The sequence below is a fragment of the Centruroides sculpturatus genome, unplaced genomic scaffold, assembly GCF_000671375.1.
Source record: "Centruroides sculpturatus isolate CEXI.00-Female unplaced genomic scaffold, Cexi_2.0 scaffold1722, whole genome shotgun sequence".
NCBI lineage: Eukaryota > Metazoa > Arthropoda > Arachnida > Scorpiones > Buthidae > Centruroides > Centruroides sculpturatus.
Window position 1 is genome coordinate 60,998 of NW_019385876.1, and position 24,615 is coordinate 85,612.

At 31.9% G+C, this 24,615-nt stretch overlaps 1 protein-coding gene across 1 annotated transcript in view; it reads right to left on the minus strand.

Annotated features, from left to right (window-relative positions):
• LOC111642690 (methylmalonic aciduria and homocystinuria type D homolog, mitochondrial-like) overlaps nucleotides 1-24,615 on the minus strand; it is a 62,240-nt gene that overhangs the window by 33,137 nt on the left and 4,488 nt on the right. Inside the window, exons 2-3 of the mRNA XM_023389069.1 lie at nucleotides 15,911-16,056; nucleotides 8,420-8,538 (exon numbers count right to left, since the gene is read on the minus strand). Of these exons, the coding sequence (XP_023244837.1) occupies nucleotides 8,420-8,538; nucleotides 15,911-16,037 (246 nt within the window). The 5' untranslated portion in view covers nucleotides 16,038-16,056. The remainder of the gene's footprint in view (nucleotides 1-8,419; nucleotides 8,539-15,910; nucleotides 16,057-24,615) is intronic.

Genomic DNA, 24,615 nt, shown 5'->3' on the forward strand with positions numbered 1-24,615 from the left:
GGCCATCCGGCCTCAAAGTCGACAGGTTGCGCGCCACAAGTCGGCGTAAACAGACTAACATGGCAGAGTTGCGGATGAGTTTCAATGAGTGTGAGTTCATTCACTGTTAAAATAGTGTAAATTTGTAAACATATTTGCGAGAACTTTGTTTTATCGCAATTTCACAATTTCTACGAAATTCCCGGACTGTCCGGGTGAAAACCGAACAGGTGGTAACATTAGGAACAAAGAATGAACTGCATGCATCGATGAATCAAAATTCACATATTGCTAACATCGATTCAGGATCGATGTTTCAAAAACATCGGAAGGTCGATGCATCGACGAACAAAAACATCAATGTATCGATGTCACATCGATGCATCGCACAGCACTAGTGCTGGCGCATCGGCTGCCCTGGATGCGGTAGCATTAGCTGCAATCTGGATTCATTTGAAATTCATGCGGTTTCTTGGCTAGTTTCCCCAGTTTCCTGATTCTGGTCATTTCGCCAGAATGACCACCTTCCTCCTTTCGCAGCCAGGCTTAGGACCGTCCAAGGCGGAGTTTGCACACAGATTGGTAGAATTACTGAACAGGCCATTGGGATCCATTCACCATAGCAAATGACATCCAAAGTCTCCTGTTGTCGTCAACAGGTGCATCTGTTTCCATCAAACCATTTGCAATAGGTTGCATGAAGTCAGGCTGCATGCATGGCAACCAGCAATGGGAGTGCCATTAATCACTCAACAGAAAGCTGAATACTTGACTTGGTGCCACTATCATCACAACTAGATCACTGAATGGCATTGAGTATTGTTTACAGATGAATCTCGCCTCTGTCTGTGGTGGTATCCTGGAGAATGCTACATACCAGCCCTTTTCACCGAGCGTCACACCAGCTCTACACCAGGCATCATGTTTAATCAACAGCCTTGGTGCACATTTCTGGTACTCTGACAGCAGACCAGTACATCACACAAATTGTAGGGCTGTGGTTCAGCCACTAGTGCAGACCGCACTCAACATGATGTCCCAGAAAGATAATGCCTAACTACATGTCGCACGATGAACTATCATCAGCCTGAATAGAATTCACATCCATTCCTGGCCATCAGCCACACCGGAAGGATGTGAATTCTCTCTCAACAAACACCTGCGGGACCTTGTCTGACATGAGATGCACCGGGGACCATCACCTCATACCATAGCCGACATGCACACTGCAGTGGACGTAGCTTAGCAAGGGATACATCTCAGGCAACCATTAATTGCCTCACTGATAGTATGCCTCAGTGTATAGCAGTCTGTACAGCTGCCTGTGGGGGCCAACCTGTATATTCATTACTGAATAAACAGGTGTCTGTTGCATATCTCTGTCACCTCTACCAGTTCTGCAATGTGCATATGGCTATAACCATTCCTTCGTAGTGTTGCAATTTCACTTTTGAGGAGCGTAAGTTAATTAAGTTTGATGCAGAGTCAATTGTTTTGATAATGAAATACTAGTATAGTATTAGTAAAAAACAAATTTTAAATTATACAAAATACTAAAGATAGATCAAAATTGGAAAAAAATAAGAAGTTATAAAATAAAAAAAATATATTAATTTTTCTTTAAGTTACACAATATCAGAACAGTAAACAAAAAGTTTATAATTTAGAATTAATTATAATTATTTTTCTAATATATAAATCAATTTTTCATGTAATTGCTTGAATCAATAACAAATATATTTTTTAGTTCTTATACCCTAATTCCAAATCAATACAAACTTATAATCATGCAGGGTCTGTACAGGTAATTCCATCCGTGATTCACTGACATTTCCTGACCAATAATGACATTATTCCCTGACTTATTAACATCTCTGCATTTCTCCCTTTCCATTATGTAATATTCGGACAAGTCTATTTAAACCATTTTGTATACAATTATATATTATTTTTTTATTAAAAAACACTTTATTCACTTACAAAAAATGAAAAACTTTGTGTAAAATCGATTACATAATTAGCTATGTCATTTCTACATCTATAAAAAAATTTCATGATTTAATTTAAATTTGTAAATTTTATTTAAATAAGAAAAAACTTGTGTCATAAAGTTGAATTTTCTTAAAGCAAAGAGGCAGTAAATTCAAAATACAGAGCCCCTCATTATATCACACTTGTCGGGAGACAAAGAAAAAGTNATTTCAACTGTGATTCCTTGACATTCCCTGACCAATTATAACATTATTTCCTGACTTATTGACATCTCTGCATTTCCCTTTCCATTATGTAATATTCGGACAAGTCTATTTAAACCATTTTGTATACAATTATATATTATTTTTTTATTAAAAAACACTTTATTCACTTACAAAAAATGAAAAACTTTGTGTAAAATCGATTACATAATTAGCTATCATTTCTACATCATATAAAAAAATTTCATGATTTTATTTAAATTAATTCGTAAATTTTATTTAAATAAGAAAAAGACTTGCATTGTATCATAAAATCGAATTTTCTTAAAGCAAAGAGGCAGTAAATTCAAAATACAGAGCCCCTCATTATATCACACTTGTCGGGAGACAAAGAAAAAGTGTGATACATCCGGTGGTGTGATATAACAGAGTACTAAAAATCCTGGGCTTATACTAAACAAATTATACATGCCATAGAATCTCTATCCTCTAAAGATGCTCTTGATAAGTTTAGACAAATGCTGTCAGATGAATTCATAATTGCAAGGTAAAATCAATAGTAACTTGTATCATTGCATAATTAACACATGCTTTCAAATTGACTTTTAAATACAGATGATCTGTAGGCTATCTATATCAGGAAATTAAAATATCCAATCTGGATGCTATTTGAAATAAGTCAGTTTGGCTATAGAAAGCTACTTACACATAAATATTAATGAAATTTTATCAATGATAATATCAAGTAAACCAATTTAAAGTAAGATTGTCATAAAAGTATACAAGTAAAATGGCAAGGCCATATTTGGGACAAGACTATGTCTCGGAGACTCGATGCTAAGTGGGATCACTTCGATTCTCACAGCGGGTCTCATTCTCATTCTCCAATCTTCTTTGGTATTGCTAGTTTTGAGCACAATCGTTCAAACTTTTGCCAGCCTCAGCCATGATCACATCCATGAGGCATTTTTGGTGAAATTAACCTATCCAATGTTGAAATTTCTCTCCAATGCGTGTCGCCCAGGTTGAATTTTTGTTAAAAATTCAACTTTGATGCCTAACGAAAATTTCCTGTTTTTCAAAAAATAATTGTGGCTATCCATATCATCTGAAATTATTTTTTTAATTTTGCACAAACAATATATATATATATATATTAATTTGAAAGTTAGTTTTAATACCAAATTATAATGACTAGTGCCATCTAATTTCAAAAACATTCCGATGCTGAAATGAGATATCTTGGGTCAACCAATCAAGGTCAGCACATTGCAACCAGAGATATGTCGGGAATAACATAGTACAGATAAATTGGTTTTTTCAAAAATTTGTTTGTCAAAACTTGATTTCACAACATTTGCATTTCGAACTTCTCAACAAACAATGCATGAGCAAATCTGGTACTAGTACCTGTTTGTAGAAAGAGTCGCCATTTTCTATTTTATTTTGACTTGGTTGTTGGTCACGGGTAGCTACAAGTCTGGTTTTTTTATGCACCCATGATTTGGGCACCTAATACTCTGTGCCAAATTGCAACTCCTAATATGTATTCCTTCATACCTTTAAGCTGGTAAGCCAGGACAGCACCACGATTTTATAAACAAGACATAGTCTCATCAATAATTAAAGTTCAGTTAAAATGGTAAGAATCTTAATGACTTTTTCAATTATATGAACATAGTTCTCTCATTATTCAACAGGATATCAATTTTGACCTAGAGAAGTAATTACCTAAGGAAGTTCATTATAAATACACAAATTTACTAAACATTTACATTCCAGTGAACAGTTTTAAACTTAAACAATTAGTGCAGCATACTTTATCTTAAAGCAGTGATTCTGACTTCAAAATTCCAGCCTGATTTGTTTAAATAAGCTACTTAAGCTATAAAAGAGTTACTTTGAAAGATGTTACCAAATTCTTATAAAAATTTATTAAACTGGATATAATTAGTAAATATCATATGTATTCAAACAATTTGACATTTTGTTTGTATGATGATCATTGACATTTTCTCTCTACATTTGTAAAATACAAGCCACACTAATAGATAATCTATCTATATAACCCATTGAACGTGTCTGTCCGTGTAATGGTATGCTAAAAACAGGCACTAGAAGCGCCCTAGAGATGATTTTAAATTAACAATAAATTATTTTTATTTGTAATAGGAATTTATTATTGATATGAATTTATTATTTATACCACGGAATGGTATAAATAATTATTATATACCTTGCCTTATTATATGCCTTGATTAACCTTGCGCCACACATTTACAATATCCCATGACTCAGTGAACATCGCGCATTGAAACACATGGGAAATTTCTTGCGCGGGAAATTTGTTGAAAAAATGGCAGATACATTTAAAATCAAGGTTTACAAGCGAAGGTAAATAAACAAATTAAACTATTTTAAAGTATTTATAGAATGTTTAATAGGTAGAAATTTAGATCCGTATGATGCGATTGGAACTTTAACAATAACTTTAACAGAGCTGTAGAGCATACTGATAGGAACAAAAAGTCAAAGGAACCATGCCTCACAGGAATTTGTAAAGAACGCCCACTAGGGGGCGTCCCAGGCTACTAGTTGTAACAGAAAAGAATGTCCATCAAATATTGTAATTTTTTTGATTTATGATGTGCTGCATGTATTACAAGTCCCATTAATCTTATATATTTTTATTAAATGATATAAGAATCCAGGAAGAAAATTATGGAAAAATTAGAAATGTTTTAAATATTTAGAATCTATTTTTAAAAAAATTCTGTTTTTATCAAGCATGAACTAATATTAGATATACTTATATCAAATTTGTGCACTGGATAAAATTCTGATTGTCTGCATCACTGTTTGATGAGTTTCATTGATTACTATCCATACAAATATTCTCAATAATCACATCTCACAAGAGTTACAAAATATACGATTAAAAAATATTTAAATGAGTATAAATTTTTCTTTTTCAGAAATTTCCAGAAAAACTAATTTGTAATATTTGTGACCTCCCCTTATGAGATATGATAACTATATCTCATATAAGGTGAGGTCACAACATGGTCATCATAGTTTTCAACGATATTGTTTTTGTGAACAAGCATTAGTATGAACCTTTATTGAGCAAATAGAAAAAGTGTGCTTCTCAAACATTTTTTAAAAAATGGAAGTTAAAAAATCCTAGGAGATTTATAAGTATGCTTGTAAATCTCAAGATTTACAGGACCTTTCACTGAAGACTCCATGGCTTGGCAAGCATCATATCTGACTACCAATTTCTGGATCATTGGTTTACATCTCTAATAATTAGAGATATAAACAGCAATAATTATGGCCTGGAATTAGAACTAGAGCAGCAAAATCAAAAAAGAATACATTTCTTAGATATAGAGGTCGAAGTAGATGAAGAAGGGGTAATCAATACGAAAGTATATAGAAAGCCGACGTACGTTCCGGATTTGATACCATGGTCCTCACATGACCCAACAAACTACAAACTAGCAGCGTTTAGAGCACTAATTAAAAGAGCATACACTCATTGTAGCAGGATTCATGATATGCGTAAAGAGCTTGAATACATCGCAAAGCTAGCAAGAGATGTAGAACTTAAGGAGAATAAAGTAAAAGCCTTAATACGAGCAGAAAAAGAAGGCAATAAAAATAAAGATAAAAGAGAGAAAAAAGAGTTCACCGTAATGGAATACAGGGCTCAGTTAAGTAACATATACATAAAAATAGGAATAGAAAGCAACAAGAAAATGGCATATAACAGAAACACGACAATATTCTAAATGCTAAGAAATGACAAAACACCCGTTGACAGGAGGCTGATCCCAGGTGTATAGAGAATACCGTTGTATGATAAGAGGCTGAATAAGGAGATATATTATATAGGAGCCACTAAAAGATCGTTAAATAAAAGATTGAAGGAGCACGAAAAGAATGTAAGATTTAAACAACCAATCACGGCTTTGGCTAATTATGCGATCGCAGATCCAACAGAGATCGAAATCAAATGGAGCAAGGCAGATGTCATACAAAAAGTGGAAAATATAAGACATCTAAAGTATGCAGAAGCCTGGCACATTTACAAGTGCAAAGAAAAAGGGCAAAATATAAATTTTCGTGAATCAAGCAAAATAGCATCGGCATGGAAAGCGGCGACATTAAAATTATAATAATGGGCATGCGCAATTGAGAAGATTATAGAATGTGCAGTTTGGAATTTCCGTTTTGCAAATTTAAATTCTGATAGTTTGATCCTGAAGAAGGTCTGTTAATCTGACCGAAAACATTAGATAAGTGTTTAAAATAGACTGCATTTTAAAGGTATGGTGGAGTTTTTTAAATAATAATGCAGTTAGAGATATAATCATCATTATTACTTTCTTCTTGTTGAAATTTAGAATGTACTTGCATGTATTTGTATCATTTGTTTTATATTAAATATGTTATTCTTAATTTTAATATTGAGTCATCTTTGAGTATTGCTGACACCTCATCACGACTTCACTACCCCTCCCCACTCAGTTAACAAGGCCATCCCTGACAACGAAGCTGATAAGTGGGGAGAAGCTTGCCGCTCTAACTCCCTCAGTTCACATTTAGGTAGGAAATTTAAATAATTTAAATTTGAACACTCATTCTTATAAACATAAAATGTTGATTTATCTTTTTTAGTACAAATTATCATTTTTAAGAAGTAAGTATTATAATAGTTTGTTTTCTTCACATTATATTAGTCTAAGAATTCCAACTGCTCATGCTGGAAGTACAGCATGACATTGACAATGTTGTCATGATTGGTTCTTTTTTTTTTTCATTGTTATTAATTTGTAGCCAACATAGAAAACACACTTTATTTTTTTGTATACTTCAAATATAGAATGCATTGTAAAAGAATTTTATATTTTACTTAATGTTTTATTGTATTGTCATTTATTTGATTTTTACAACATTCTCTTGTTTTGGAATTAATTTTACTGGAAACTGCTGTATTTTTTGTTGCATAGGAAAGTCTATATTATCTTTCTGACATTACTTTACATATATAATTAAAAACAAATGCACAAAAATGCTATATGTTTTTAATAACTTGATTTTACTAGAATACATATCTAATACAGTAGAGTCCCACTAAACTAATTGGGACCAAGCCCTGTTCGGATTAGCTGAATAATTGTTATAATGCAGAAACAAGCAGTAAAACAGGTCTGGTTTATAAATATCCAACACCATCAATGACATCAGCACCAATCCTTTATTTCATTGAGTTGAACTCAATAGAGAATGCAAAAGTTAACAAAAACAAGTTTTTAAATTTTGAAATGGCAACCTGTCTTCATTGTTTATCTTAAGATTATTTTAACTGTAAAAAAACATTGTTTTTAATACACAGTCCAGGATTCCAATCAGTTGACTGATGCTACTGTGTGAGTTAGCACACTTAATTGTGAATGTTGAATGTACTCTTCGCTCTACATTATTTTAGTTTAGTTTAGTCTGCTGCTACAATAGCCATGAGATGGAAACACACAATGTGTATGTTGAAAGATAAGCTGGATGTTTTGAAAAGGCTGGACAAGGGTGAAAGTGCAACGAAATTGGCAGTAGAGTTTGGATTGGGCAAGGCCACAATAACCGACTGGAAAAAACTGCAGTTTTGAAAACTGGAAAGATCGAGCAGTTTTGTGCCTCTACTTCAGAAAAATCAGTTGAAAATCGACAAACAGCAAGGCCCTCAATGTTTCACAAGCTTGATGAAGCTTTATTCATGTGGTTCACTCAGGAAAGAAAAAGGGGAACACTCCTAAGTGGACCTCTTGTTAGAGAAAATTTCCTTTTGGCTGATGGAAACATGTTCAGATTAGGCAGACTCTATTGTATTCTATTCTGGCAAAGTCATATCAAAAAATACAATACAATTTTGTTTTGATGGATTTCAAGCTTCATGCAACTTAATAGTTTTTATTTCATTTTTAATCTTAATAGAAAATATGTCAATTCATATTATAAAATAAAATATTTATGTAAAACTCATTTCACAGTTAGATTTGATAATGTTACAAGAAATTATATAAAATATTCAATGTTCAATTTAGTCAAAATCATAAATACTTTATCCTTTTTCAAAATGTATAACAAAGTTGTAATAATACTCATTACATAATGCGCAATTTTACTTATTAAAAACTAATTTTAAAAATTAGATTTTAAATTGCACTCATGAAAGTAATACTTACATTATTTTCAAACAGAAATGATGTTATAACACCAATATTTCCAGGTAAAGGAGCACGCATATCTTTTGGTCCAAATAAACAAATTTCTCTTTCTTGATATTTTTTTCTAGAAACATTCCCTGCAAAATTTAAAAAGAAAATAGCACATAAAATTATTTTTTTTAAATAACTTAGAATAAATTTCATATGAATATTATCTGATAATACTGCTAAGAACAAATGTTTAATGTTCTTAGCAGTATTATTAATCCTTATTGAAATTTTTAATTATAGAAGCTTAACAAAAAATTATATTTTTCAATCATTGAAAATTAAGCTATACAGGTATACCTCACTTTACGTCGGTAATTGGTTCCAGGAGAACGACTTAAGTTGAAAAACGACGTAAGTCGAATTTACTTGTCTCCGAATCTACTTGCCACTAGGCTAAACCATAAATTACCAATTCCCGTTCTGTATTTTATTTATTAATGCATTTTTAATAATATATGGTTAATAAAGATCTATTTTAAGCTTACAAACAAACAAATTTTAGTTTTTAATATAGTACAGAAAAAAGTAATTTAAATTTACAAATGCATGTACTGTAAATACAGTATATACTTGTAAATGTATATATTATAATATGATTTTATGTGCTTTAANAAATTTTAGTTTTTAATATAGTACAGAAAAAAGTAATTTAAATTTACAAATGCATGTACTGTAAATACAGTATATACTTGTAAATGTATATATTATAATATGATTTTATGTGCTTTAAACATTTTTCTAGTGATATTACGACTTCAATATTTGTGGCAGACAGACGTAAACTCGAATAAAATGACTTAAACTTGATTTTTATTTTTCCATATATTTTTTTGACAAACGACGTATAATCAGGAACGATGTAACTCGAAACGACGTAAGTCGAGGTATACCTGTATAGCAAATAAGTTTGAATATGGATAAACTTATTGTTTTCTTAAATTTATTATTTTTAAGAATGAAACAAAATCATTAAAGATACAAATGTTAAACTGGAGTTTGATTTAAATTTAACTACTATCTTTGTGATATCAAACAGAATTTTTTTTGCCTCCCAATTCTTATTCTAAACAAAATTTAAAATGAAGAGAATATACATTCATTTTCAATTTAAGTTTTATGTTGGCCATTAATTAAAAGGAAGCGTACAAGTCTCGAACCAAATGTGGTCACGACAGCTCCATATAATGACAGTTTTACGTCATCAACGGCTCACCTCTGACTGCACACCTGCAGATGCATCATCAAACAGTCGATCATCTGACTCTTTTTCCCAAGCTAAATCGATAAAAGGGAGGCGAGAACTCCAGTCGGGGTGGACCAGCCATACACCGGTGACAGCCACCCAGTTCCCCGCAGCTATCCCCAGAACGACGATCACAAGACGGACTCCACAAACCACGAACGAAGGAGAAGATTTCCATCTCATCATATCCGGAACAGCCTGAAGCGGACTTTCCCATAAAAGACGAATAGCCTTATAAGAAAGGAAGACATCGATTACAGCTCAATCTCCACAAAGATAGAGAACCACATCTCTCTCCAAGGTATTTCTGTAAACTCTCTCAAGAGCGAATAGCAGATAGAACGCAATGGAGCATATAGATAATTTGTCATGTCATATTAGATGCATATTCTGTATTCCTGTGTGAAATTCGAAGTTCATATAATGTCGTAAAAGAAAGTAATCCTTTAAAATTTTAATAAATTTAAATAAAAATTCCTTTAGTTAAAGGAATTTTTATTTAAAACTAAAGGAATTTTTATTTAAATTTATTAAAACAAGAACTATAAACTACAAAAACAAAATATAAAGTGCATGAGAAATTTATAACTCTTTTGGTTTAACTATAAACATTCTCACGATCAAACCATGCATAGTTTACACTTACAGGCAAAATTCATCATATTGTTGTCATTCGATCACCACCTTTAACCCCACACCTGCTAAAACAATTGATCACCTAATTAATTTTCCCACCGAAAAAGGTATAAAAGCTGGATTATGATACCATACCTGAAGAAAGCTGTTGACATAGCAAGTTGCTCCTAGATTTTTTAAGTTGCAGATGACGATCCTCAAGAAATAGAGGCAAAAATGAAATGTGCTGAAACAAAAAGTGAATCAAGGTATAAAAACCCGACACCTTCCCCTCATCGAGGGAATCACCAAACGTCGAAGTCAGACATTGCCTTCTCCATCGCAGCCTTACACTTTCATTGCAGACCTACACTCCCATCGCAGACCTATACTTGTGTCACCGATCAGAATCCATTTGGATGACATTACAGGAAAATATCCCACTAGTATATGCAAAGAGGTATGAACGCTTATTATTGTAAACTCTCTCTCTCATCTGCAAAGTCTAAAAAGTTTTGTAAGATTTTATTTAGTTAGTTAGGTTAATAAACTCTTGTTTTGTTTTTTAAATGGTGTCGTTACTCGACTTTGCCAACGTCTTATCGTCGACCCCTCCGACTCTCCTCCACTCGCGTAACGCGTAACTGAACGAAACGCCATCCTTGACAAGAAAGTAGGTCACCGACGTGTGGCCGGAAGGAGAGGACTTCCCAACCCCCCGGCGGCTCACACCTGTAATGTATATACCATATTTCTGAGTATCTTTAGATTTAGATGTTTATATTAAACTAATATTTTTATTCATTATCCTGGCTACCTGTCTCTATCAAGCCTTGGACACTTATAGATTTATTCACCAACCTCCCCATTCGATAATTTAGACCCTCTTATTCAACCTTTGTTACAATTCACGAGTTAGGACACATTTAACTTTATCCTAACTGGTGTCAGCATTCTGACGTTGGCTGGATCTTGCAATCCTGCTGACAATTTATGAAAGTGCCAGTCCATCCAGTGATGAGATGAATTACCAACCTGTGGCCGGTCAAGAGTTAGAGACTCCCTACACATCTCACACATCATTCAGCCAAATCTGAGTATATTCATTTCCAGTGTACAGTGACATTCTGTTAACCTGGCATCATTAGGACTGATGCAGTACCAGATTATCGAATATGCAGACTTATCAGATGACAAAAGTTTTTCTGTTTTAATTTTTTTTTAATTCCCTGGGCATAATTTTACATATCTTCACTTGTAAAACTGTACAAATCTGCCTTTTTATGATTGTTTAACATGCCATTTTAATTTTTCCAGACTATTCCCACCCTTGGTTGATTTGAAATAAGAACACTCTAATCTTATTTTATGCTTTGTAAACTTTTATCTATATCTATTCTATACATATAATATATATATTTATTTATTTTTCAATGTAATTCTATCGTTGAAAAATTTAGTACCTTATTCTGAAGCTGAAAACATTCTTTGTGTTTTCAAATTTAAACCATTCTTCTGTACATTCTAAAATATAAAAACATTTGTCCATACAGACCTGATGCAGATCTAACATTATATTGAAAATGTTTGTCTAAGTTTAAATTATATTAAAACTCTGTGCAGGTGATATTTTATGGTTTTTGTGGTGTTTTGTTTATTATCTTAATCAGTTATAAATTTATAATAAAGAAAAGAGAAAGAGCTGATCATGATCATTGAGGTGTCAATGAGCATGATATATTTCTATTATAATTAGTTGGAATCCTTAGTCTAATATAATGTGAAGAAAGCAAACCAGCAAACCATTACAATATTTGTCTTAAAAATTAAGAATTTGTATTAAAAAAAATTAAATCTGCAATTTATGCAATTTCTCAAAAATAATATATAACATACAGTGGGTGATCGGTTAACGAACACTTTCGCGAAACATTTTCATGATCAGACAACGAACACATGTTCGGATAATGAACGCTTCACTGAACAAACACAAGAAGAAGCAACATAAAATAACAAATATCGTTTGGTCTTCCTTTGTCTTCAGGCAACAATTCGAAACTTTTCAGTGCGCGGGAGATGTTGACATCGACGTTCAACCCAGTATATACTAATTGAATAATATTCCCCGAACTTTGAAACTCTCTCTTGTAATTCCAGCCTTTTATATTTCTGATAGAAACAATTTTTTTACGTTTTCTTCTGAAAAAAACAGATTTATGCCAATATCTGCTATTAACCCCTTTAGTTCTTCGCCCGAGTTAACTCGGACATGTTACATAGCCTTACATAAAACTCGGTCCTTTCGGCCCCCCCAAAATTTTTGTTTTTTTGAATTTTTGGAATGTTTTTTAAGTCTCCAAATTTTTTCAAAAATTTTTATCGCGATTTTAATGAGCCTTTGATAAGGCTCGATTAAGGCTTAATTGTTTTTTAATGGGAGTTTTTTATCAAATTTATTTCATGGTTCCTAAGTTGTAGCGCACGGATTTTCCTTTGGTAAATTTAAAGCTGCTTTCTGATGTCAAAAACCACCTCCAATAGTTTTTTAATTTTTTTAATTAATAGATTTTATTATATACATGTTTAATTAAGTCATGGGGGTCGGAAATCGCAATTAAAATTTTAATTTTTAAAAAATATTTAAAAATATACGGCCAGCTAGAACTCACCCTACTTTAAACCCTTGTCTCCCAAGACTTCTATGAGAATGTCCCGGGAAATCTGACTCCAGCTGTGTTCAAAGTCATCCAGCTGTGTAAACAATGACTCATCAATGTCAAATTTCGCAGAAAGGCGAGACAAAGGAAAATAAAGTTTGAAGCTTTTTCTTCAAAATTAATGCATTTCTTTTGTTTTCTTTCAGTTTTAAGTATTTTTTATGTTTAATTACATTAATATCAAAAATTGCTGGGAACTTAAGGCATTAAAGATCTTTTGAAGAAGTGGAAGGATGTCAGAACAACGGTCTTAAAATGGCATCCAAACCAGGTTGAAATTAATAGGCCTAGGGATCTCTACAGTTACAATGCTATTAATTACTTCTGAAAAATCATGAAGAAGACAGAAAAGCAATCAACATTGGATAGATTCCTTAACCCCCACAAACGGAAAAAACATGACTAATAAAAGTGCAAGACCGTGTATATAGGTATTTTTATTATTCCATATGAATAAATGTAGTAAGAAAGTATAGACTATATTTTTTTATTTTTTGGGGTCTCCAGAACGAATCAATCAAATTCCCATAGAAACCTATGGTAAATCAATAATCGGTTAATGAACAATTCGGATAGCGAACAAAGTCTTGGAACGTATTATGTTCGTTAACCGATCACTCACTGTACTTTAATTAAAAAAAAAAAAATTTATTGATTTTCAATTTCTATTAAAAATATAAAACAAAAAAAAAAAAGTGTGCTTAGTTAAATATTTGTTCATATTTATTGTAGTCTTTCAGACTGTTTAAATATTCACTAAGAACCAGTGGTGCAGTCGGGGTGCAAGAGAACAATTGAACCCTCTGCTATTAATATCCTTTTTTTTAAATAAGTGAAGTTTGTTTATATTTAAATATAAAATTAAATTAAAGCCAGTTGCCATATAAGTATAAATTTAAACTGTAGAACCCAAAATTTCCAAACATTTAGAAATGAAATATGATTTCCTTTCACATTCATATGAAACTAATGACATAAACCTGCCATGTGATTTGTTTAGTGATTTCTTTTGATTATTTTTTATAATAGATTCAACTGCTATAAATCAGTCATACACAATAACATGTATAATATATAATTCGTACAGTATTATTATTTGTACAAATTAAGAAGTATTGCATGTTGCTGTTTTATTCCAATAATATTCAATACTTCTTAATTTTTTTTAAATTGAACCTCCCTTGCTAAATTTCTGCTGTTAAGATACTACACACACAAGAAAAACCTTAAATCTCCAATAAAGAACTTTAATATATGTAAGTTTCAGACAAACGTTTTTGATCTTTTACTAAAATCAACATCAGGTCTCTCCAATGTTTCAAATTGAGATGCACTCCAATTTGGAATGTTGGACAGACCTGATGATTATTTTAGTAAAAAATCAAAAACGTTTGTCTGAAACTTACATATATTAAAGTTCTTTATTGGAGATTTAAGGTTTTTCCTGTGTGTACTATTGTGAGAGACTCTATGTGGTGATTTCTTGCAACCACGAACGAATCAAAAGACGAGATAAGATTAACGAGAACATTTATTAGCTTACATACATCCGACTTGTTTACATCAGTCCAATCTGTTAAAGATTTTGAACTTGAGCTACTGTTAAGAATAATTCATGCCTGAATTTCTGTACTTATAGTACTTAAGATTTATCAGATAGTATATTCTAAAATTTGCATAATTTTCAATAAATGAAATAAATATAAATTTGAAAAATTTGTTTAACTGATTTAAATTCTCTTTATGGAGGATCATTTATAATTTTATCTGAGGGATAGCATTGATTTATATTGGGTTTGGTCGAAGCTAAAATATATTGTGATATAAATAGCTTAATAGGAAAAGAATGGATTTTAGATTAATTTTTATTCAATACTTTTTAATTTCCTTACAAATCATATATATAACAAAACATTGCAATATAAAATACAATTACAGTAATACCTTGACTTACACTACCCCAACTTATGCGAACCCGGAGTTATGCGATTTTCAAATCTCATTGATTTGTCTTTTGTTTGAGTGCCACGCAACTCTTGATTACTCACTCCCCCCACACTATTGTTCAGCTTACATGTTCGGACGTGTTGCACGGAATTGACACATAGCTACAATTTATTTTGTGTTATTTATTTCTGTTTGTTATATCTACGGAGACTTGGGAGACTCTATGTGGTAATTTCTTGCAACCACGAACGAACCAAAAGACGAGATAAGATTAACGAGAACATTTATTAGCTTCAAGTAAAAAATAATAAGTTTTACATGGCCAACGATTATTTTATATTAATAAAATAAAAGTACGACTCTTACAAAAAAAAAAAATTTTGTTTCAGTCATTTCTTTCGTTGTTCGCACCATCAGCAGTTCATAAAATCACAAACTCACGGAGACGACCTTCCTTTTTAGGCTACTGCCTCCGTAGTTAAAATGTAAACAAATGATAAAAGCGTCATCTGGTGTTCTTGCCACAATCACAAAATACATTTCAAGTAAAAAATAATAAGTTTTACATGGCCAACGAGGTCGTCTCCGTGAGTTTGTGATTTTATGAACTGCTGATGGTGCGAACAACGAAAGAAATGACTGAAACAAAATTTTTTTTGTAAGAGTCGTACTTTTATTTTATTAATATTTATTAGCTTGCTTACATCTGACTTGGATTTTACACAAATTGTGAAATTATACCCTGACTTACGCGAATTCAACTTATGCGGTTATTGCTCGGTCCCACCTATTGCATAAGTGCGGGGTATTACTGTATTTATTTCACATATGGTATGAAATTTTTGTCTTGAGTATAGTTTTGTTCTATAAAACAAAACTACAGACAAACATTTATAAAAATGTTAAAATATGAACTGCATATCTTAAAATATTTACCTTCCTGTGTATTTTCTTTTCTTGAAGGTTCAGAAAAGCATTGACTAGCACTTTCAGAAGAAAACTGACATTGGGTAAAATAGCGAAGATTCTTTGTGTACAGAACAACTCGACGAATATGATTCATTTGAAAAGGCAAACTTAACCTAAAAAATTAAATTTATTACATTTACAAACATATTTATATTATACAATTAATTATGAAAAAATACTAAAAAAATAAAATTATTATTAATTTAGAACAACTTACTTTATATTTATTCAATTTTTGCAAAGTTTCACTACCATTTGCATATAACACTCAATTTTTTTGACAAGTGTAAATCTTATCATAAATTTGATAACATCTGATGATAAATACCTTTGAAAGATTATTAGTGATACCGGAAAATTATACCCCGGTAAATTTACCGGTAATTAATTTTTTACTGGTATTTCTGTTAAAAAACCTCTTAATTAACCTGATATTTATTTTCCTAAAATTCTTACAGGAAATACCAGTGGGAAATAGATTTCTTTTTTGTCTCACCCCATATCATAGAGAAAAAACAGTGCAGGTGGTGATGGGTCATTCCATTCGTAATTTAAGGTTATTAAAAGAATTTTCTAGATTTTTTCTAACATGATCCTCTGTATTATATTCCAAATATACTGTGAGAGATTGAACTTGGAAAAGGAAAAACGCACAATTTTATTCGGGAATTTTTCAAAAGAAAATTCATTTTTCGTTTTGAAAAGGAAATTTATTTAAATCTCAGAGGAAAAAAAAACCTTTTCCATTTTATTACCAGAGGATGAGTGAATTTCCCTTCCCGAAGTCGTTTCCTTTCCCGTGGAACTCAGAATGTGTCACTGGAAACTACAACAAAATATTCACTATTGATGGAAAATGACAACATGACTTGGAAATAAAGAGGAGACCTCAAGAAACAGTGAGAGAAGTTGAAAGTCCGCGAGAATATTCCCTGTGAGCCAGCCAAAAGGATTTATCATCATTGCTCATCGCCGTGCGCTCCTCCCAAATATCCAGTGTTTCTCTGGGAATACCTACGAAGAACCAACGAATCTCAACTTTTGATAGACTTTAACCACCATCCAAGGCAACAGAGACATTCCCAAGGCTCCCCAACAACTCCACAGACATCTGGAAATTCGTACATAACTCAAATTCGTACATGTTTCAGGTATTTATAACAACCTGCGATGTTATGTAAGCTCTCTCTCCAACTCGGTTCTCGCGAAGACACTTTAAGGTAAATACTCTTTTGTAGACCTAGTTTAATAAATGAATTTTGTTATTGTTAGAATTGTGTTGGGTGCACTTCCTCAAGTGGTCTCCATCCCGAGTCCAATCGCCCACAGACGCGACTGCTCGCGCGTAAATGCGAACATAACAGTCTCTGTGTCTACCCAGAAGACACAGTGGTGTCAGTCCTGATAAATTTGTCATTGTAGTCTTTGCCGACGCAATGTTGACCCGTCGGTCCTGTGGTGCCGAAGCATAAGGGGACCCTTCGGCATTGTCACAATACTGTTTTTGGAGTATAATACAGGAAAATAACCCAGAAAAATTGAACAAATATAAGTCACATGAAATACCCCATAATGTTAACAAAAATATTATTTTGAATAGTATTATAGAAATAATCAAGCACTTATCAGAAAATGAAAATGAATCATGACTTCTGGATGTTACTGAAATTAGTTCAGACTCAGATTCTAGTGAAGGGTGTTCATTGCTTACCATACCAATTTCTCACATCGACACGAGAACAAAGTGCATAATAGAAAAGTCAAATTTAACAATACAAGAGAAATTGGACTTATTCATTAAACATAAAACAAGCATAGACTGATAACAGTAATAATAGTAAGTTTAAAAGTGTAAAAGATATAGTTAAGAAAGAAATGAATTATTTCTTACAGCAAAAAATACAAGGAATGTATCAAAGAGGTTTTCAATGCTCTAATGACAGTACAGTAAGATCCTGCTTAACACTGATTCAATATAATGCGTTCTGCTCAAAGCCTAAGAAAAAACTCAAAATTTATGCTGATTTCAATTATCGCGGCATTTCATTGATTCATGTATAATATGATTATTTGTGAACACAAGCAAATCAGCAAAAGGTGGCAAAAAGGTATACTTTCTTTAAATCTATGTTTGTTTGGTGCAATTTTGGAAAAAATATATCATGGATGCCATAGGAAATATCGACTTCGCTTGGCAAGAATTAACTGATAAATGCATGAACGAAGTGTGGAAAAAGTTTGGCTGAAGTTATCCAAGAATTCTCAATGAGAAGAGCCTATCATTGTATCGTTAGTTTGACTAAATTGTCAATCTAATCAATATAGGAGATTTAGACTAACAGGATATTGAGGAGTTACAGCAGGTTTCTGGTGAGAGCCTTACCAATGATGACCTTCAAGAACTGGCAGAACATGGATTTCATGTAGAACTGGAAAATAGATATTCTGAAAATGAAGAACCCAAAAAATTTCTCTACAGATTTCGAAACTTAGTAAAAGTTTTCCAAAATCGTTGATCAAATTGTAGCAAATGATCCAGATTTTGAAAGGAGTGCAAGAGCAAGACAAGGCGTTTTGGATGCGATCTTCTGCTACCGACATTTGTTTAAGGAAAGAAAAAAGCAACAGTTGAAACTTTCATGACTTTATTGCAAAAGAACAAGAATTTCAGAAAAGTCAGGACCTTCATCACAAAAAATGAACTTTACATTTCTGTATGCATATGTAATATTTAACATATAGTCAATTTTATATTAATTTGTATTATAATAAACATAAAATTAAAGTAAAATTTGTTTATTTTTGGTCACATGTTCCCCTATCCATATTTATTGACAAGACTATGTCTTGTCTATAAAATCATACTGCCATTTTATGTTACCAGCATAGAGGTATGAAGGTGTACATATCAAGAGTTGATATTTGGCACAGAGTATTAGGTGCCCAAATCATTTGCACATAAAAAAATCCAGACTTGTAAGTAGTCAGGGGACTGAGAATTGAGTCAAAATAAAATCCAAAATGGCAACCCTCTTCTAGAAACAGGCAAAACAGGCACCTCACCCCACCGAAGTTAGGTAGGGGAGAGTACCACCCACAGTCATTCTAAGAAGTGAACTCTGACCTTAGGACTGAACACATAGTTTCTTCTATGTTAAATAAAATTTGTAATCTAATTTTGTAAATTTGGGAGTGCTTCAAGTATGACATTAAAACAGGGTATTGTTACAAGTATGTTTTTTAACATTATCTAGTATAGGAAAATCATGTAACCAATAAAAATTTGATGTTATATTAGGGTTGTCGTTACATCCGATGACATTATAATTGGGTTAAACTGTATATTGTTTGTGCAAAATAAAAAAATAATTTTGGACGATACAATAGCCATGATTATTTTTTTCAAAAACGGGAAATTTTTGTTACGCATCGACAAAATTTCAACCCAGGACAATTTCAATTTTGAAATTGGATAGGTTAATTTCATCGAAAATGCATCGTGGCTGGTGAAGTTTGAACAATCGCACCCAAAAGCAGTGATACCAAAGAAGATTGAAGAATGAGAATGAGACTCGCCTTGAACGTCAAAGTGATTCCGCTTAACAGTGAGTCTCAGAGACATAGTCTTGTCCCAAATACAGCCTTGCCGTTTTACTTGTTCTATGTTAAAATGACCTCATTTAATGCTTTGTTGTCTAAGAACACATCCCTCGCATTAAGCAGGGTCTTACTGTACATCCAACTAGTATTGATTCTGAGAAAGCTTTTTCTAATACAGCTACCATTTGTACAAAAATTAGATCTAGATTATACGACGAGAGCCTAAATGTATTACGTTTTTTAAGAGCCTACTTTCAAAATAATGAAAAGCATAATTAATGATCAGCGTTATTTCAATATCTGTTATGTCATAATAATTGCTATTACAAGAATGTTGTTTGTCTAAACTGATAGAAACTTGAAAATAAATGGTTGTTCAATAATTCTGTCAGTAATTCAGTTTCATTTTAAATCATTTTTTAATTAATACGAATTTACCGGTAAATTACCGATAAACTGATAATCCCAAATATAATTACCAAATTACCAGTAATGTAATACCCGGTAAATTTGCAATCACTAAAGATTGTTGTTTGAATTCTACAAATTCCATTTATAGAATTTGCAGAATTTACATTTGAATTTTAATATTTACAAATTTAATTGTGTTCTTTTGGTCAAACAAATTTTATAACAGGCATTTTTAAAATGTTCTATTTTACCTGAAGATGATGTCAATGGGATGTGGAAAGTACTGGTTTTTATTACCACTAATGTGATAATTTGATTAGCATTAAAGTGCTAATTTCACCATTGTTAAATAATTTTAATGGAAAAGACAATTTTATTGGGCTGCAATTTGAAAAAATTGTAGACCTATAAACTCCCACTGTCATCCATCTGTCCATCCATACACGTGTCTTTCCTCAATCTCGAGAATGGAGTTAGACAGATGAAAGATGAGTCAGATATGAAAACTTTAGGGGCAGGAGGCCCCAATTAACTATATACAAACTTCCAGTGCAAACCAAAAGTCATGTTATTTCAATTCAAAACTTCCCCCAAAAGATGTTAGATGATCGGCACGACTATTGATAAAGAAAAAGTATGATGTACAGGAGAAAACTACTACTAATTTGAGGTGGAGAGAATATATTTTAGATTAAATAAATTAAAAATATTATTAAAAGTTGCAGCCCGGCATTATGACAATGTCACAATAAATAATTGCTTATCTATATCTATATTTATTCTATATATAGAATATGGAGTATTTTGCTTTATATATATATTAAAAGCGAAATACTCCATCATAGCCAACCAAAACCAAAATCAACACTTTACAAGGTATTATAAACAGAGACTCAACTCTAACTGCCTGGATGAAATATAACCAAATCAATCAAGACCGACAACAAATAGTTTATCCACACTTTCCAAATTATTATGTTTCAATTGATTTGATTTCAATTTAAATTAATTAATTTTATTTTTAATTTTAGTTTCAGTGTAAAGGCCAGTTTTAATTATTATTTTATTATTTTTAGTTTTAATTAACTGGCTACCTAGTATTAATAAATATTAATTATTATTATAATATATAGGGTGATTCAAAAGTCACAGAAATTTTAAAAAATTAATAACTCACAAACTATTTACAGTAAGATGATACTGTTTTCACAGAAATGCTTAGAAAGAAGTGGGATTTTATGTGTAATAAAAATTTAAGTATCAAAATAGTTAATTTCTTGCCATAGATGCACTTGATAAGATTTCTGTAGTTGTTACTAGAGCCTTAACTAAGAACATTTTTATTTTTTTATTCTTATTTAAACAAATTACAAATGCTTTCAGTTTCCTACAGCACCATCTATGGCAAGAAATGTAACTATTTTGTTACTAAAATTTTTATTACACACAAAAAAATCCTGCTTTTTTCCAAGCATTTCTGTGAAAACCACATCATCTTACTGTAAATAGTTTGTGAGTTATTAATTTTTTTAAATTTCTGTGACTTCTGAATCATCCTGTATATTATATTATATTAAATGAGAAAAATTTATTTTTGTCATTTAATTTAATTTAAGCACAATTCTTAAATGCCACTTATATTATGTAAATGTCAATTAATGTGGTTTTTGTTAATTCATTTGATTTAATTTCTACTGTGGCATATACTGAAAAATGGAAATATCATCTTTCCCACATGCACATTGAAATGTAATTTAAATAGCAACATGATCAATGATTCTTATAGTGACACAAGGCGATCTCAGTGCCATTAACTTCTGAATTGGTAGTCCTGTTGTTGACTTTCTTTAACATTTGTAGTATAAGGAGTTGACCACTGGTGGCTGGTACTGCCCTGTAGCTTGTTCGGCAATAGTTATCATATGGCAATCAGGGCAAATATGGGTTCAGAATTTTATTTGTAAACTGAATTGTTTGAAAAGTGAGGAATTTGAAACCCAAGGTTTGACTATTTGTTTTCATTGTAAAAATATTGTTTATGTTTTTTGAAGATATCAAATGTATGTAATGGAATAATTTGTTTGTTCAGAGTTGTAAATCACTAATCTGAAATTGATCACTTGGGTATCTTATCAATTTAAAAAAAAAAAAAACATGTAAGGAGCTTGGCCATAATGACAACCATCCTGGAAGAGAAAGAAAATACATTGTCAACAGTTCTGATCAAATTATTCTAAAGCAAATTAATGAAAATTGTGGATCTCAATGAAAAAAATTCTGAGAGATCAGAATCAACGAAGAAAGAGTTCATCAAATAGCCAAACAGGAGCTTGGACTCAAAATTTACAAGCTAAAAAAGGGTCCAGTTCTTACAGAAGAAAACAAGCATTTGAGACTACAAAGATGCTATTGCATCCTATGTCACATCACAAACTCTTGCTGGAAAGAGATTCTTTTCAATGATGATAAACTGTTAAAAGTGGAGTATTCACACAATTGACAAAATGACAATCTGATTGGCTGAAATTTCCAGAACATTGACCATCATTGAGCATGTTCAAAATCCTTAGTCTGTCATGGTTTGGACTGGAATCTGTGCCAGTGGCAAAATGCCTTTCGTTTCTGTGGAAAAACAAGTAAAAATAAATCAAGAAATTTACTGCTAGAAGATCTGGAAGACTTTGTCTTTCCTTGTTCCAAAAACATTTTGAGAAATCTAGAATGAATATTTCAACAAGACTACACCTGCCCACAGTGTTAGTGCAACTCTACCATGGTGTAAAGACCATTTCTTGAACAACCTCCTTAAGCCTGGTACTGACATGTGGAAACATATGATGGAAATGGTAAAGTAAAAATTGCTGTTCCGTCGTATTTCTGCTTGGCATGTACTCACACGTGGAAATTATCATACAATTGAAATGCGCACCATCTGCCAGCTGTAAATATTAAGAACTACTGCCAGTAGTCAAAAATAGCACCAACCAGGATTGCTTTGTTACATTAATTAAACTTTCTAAGTTTGCTTACAATCTTATCACAAATAAAAAAGCACAAAAACAAAGAATTTAGATAAGAAAAATATTTTTAAATCATTGGAAGAATTGTAATTCGGGTACTTTTGTACCCAAATTACAATTACGCCATTCAAAATATTTTATTAAGTAAGTAAATCTATCTGACATTAATATTTAAATCAGATAGTAATATAGCATATAAATTAAATATACAGTAGAGCGTCGATTATCCGAATCAATTGGGACTGGGGTTATTCAGATCAATGTTTCGGATAACCGATTATGTACGAAAAAATATATTAATTTATCCCATCTTGACATTTTTTTCTGTTGCATGTCGCTTCGTGTTGAATTTTCGTTGATGTTAAGCCTAACGAAGACTATTGTATCACTAAAAATTATTTTTTTATTTTGTACAAACAAAATAAATATATTGAAAAATATAAAAATAATAAAAAATTATACTTCAGAAGTTAATTTAGTATCAAAAATGTAAAATATTTGAGTAGCCCAAGACATAGCCAAAGATTGCAGTGCCACAGCACTGGCGAAAATTTAAATTTGCCGACTGGAATTCTTTCGGATGATTGACTTTCAGATAATCGACGCTCTACTGTATTAATGTATTAAAGTATAAATAATAAAGTTTTTTAGCCTTGCTAACTGCCTTGGTTCAAATGCTATTGTCTGACTTGATGTTTATGATGACATTGCTAAACAGCCTTCCTATTGGTCTAATTTTTACCATTTCATTTTCCGCCACAGCAAAAGTTAAACATTTTCAACTTCATATTTTGTCAGCATTGACAGTAAAAGTGACATAATTTTGGCATTCTGTTCCTGCATGTGAGTACTAGGCTTTACTCATCAGACCTTAATCCTATGGATTTCAGTGTAGGGTTAATTTTGAAAATAGATCATATATTAAGTCCCACAAACATTTAGAATTACTGAAGAAATCCCCAATGACAAAATGGAAACTATGAGTTATGGAATATTACTAGAAATTTTATGAAACATTTAAATCACTGCATCAAAGCAGGAGGAAGTTATTTCAAAATTCTTTAAATGTGTTATTGCCAAGATGTTTTAATGTTATCATTTGTTTATTTATTTATTTTTTTCCTTGTAATATAACCCATTGAATAAAATGCTTGTCAATATTATTTGATGTCATCTTGTATTTACATTTTTTACACTTTTAAAAAAATAATAAATGGATAACTTTATAGAATTATTCAAAATACATTTATACAAGGTGTGACAATTTAATTCTAGGACTGGCCGTGTAGTGCTGCAGTGTCAGCGTGCAGAAACTTGTCTAAGCTTGTCGTAATAGTTCGACCATCTGACTACTTGTCTGCAAAGATTTGTTTGTGTCTCATAACTCGTTCTTTTTCTGTACTCCATTCACATATTACTGTGAGAAAGTGCTGTCACGTTTTTGTCATGGAACAAAAAGCGAACATTAAGTTTTTGTTACAAGTTGGGTAAAAGTGCAAGAGAGACATATGCCCTCATCAACAAGTTTATGGAAATGATTCCCTATCCCGCTCTCATGTTTTCAAGTGGTTTGTGTGTTTCAGGGATGGTCAGGAAGATCTTGAGGACGATGCTTACTCTGGACGACCTCAATCAGTTCCA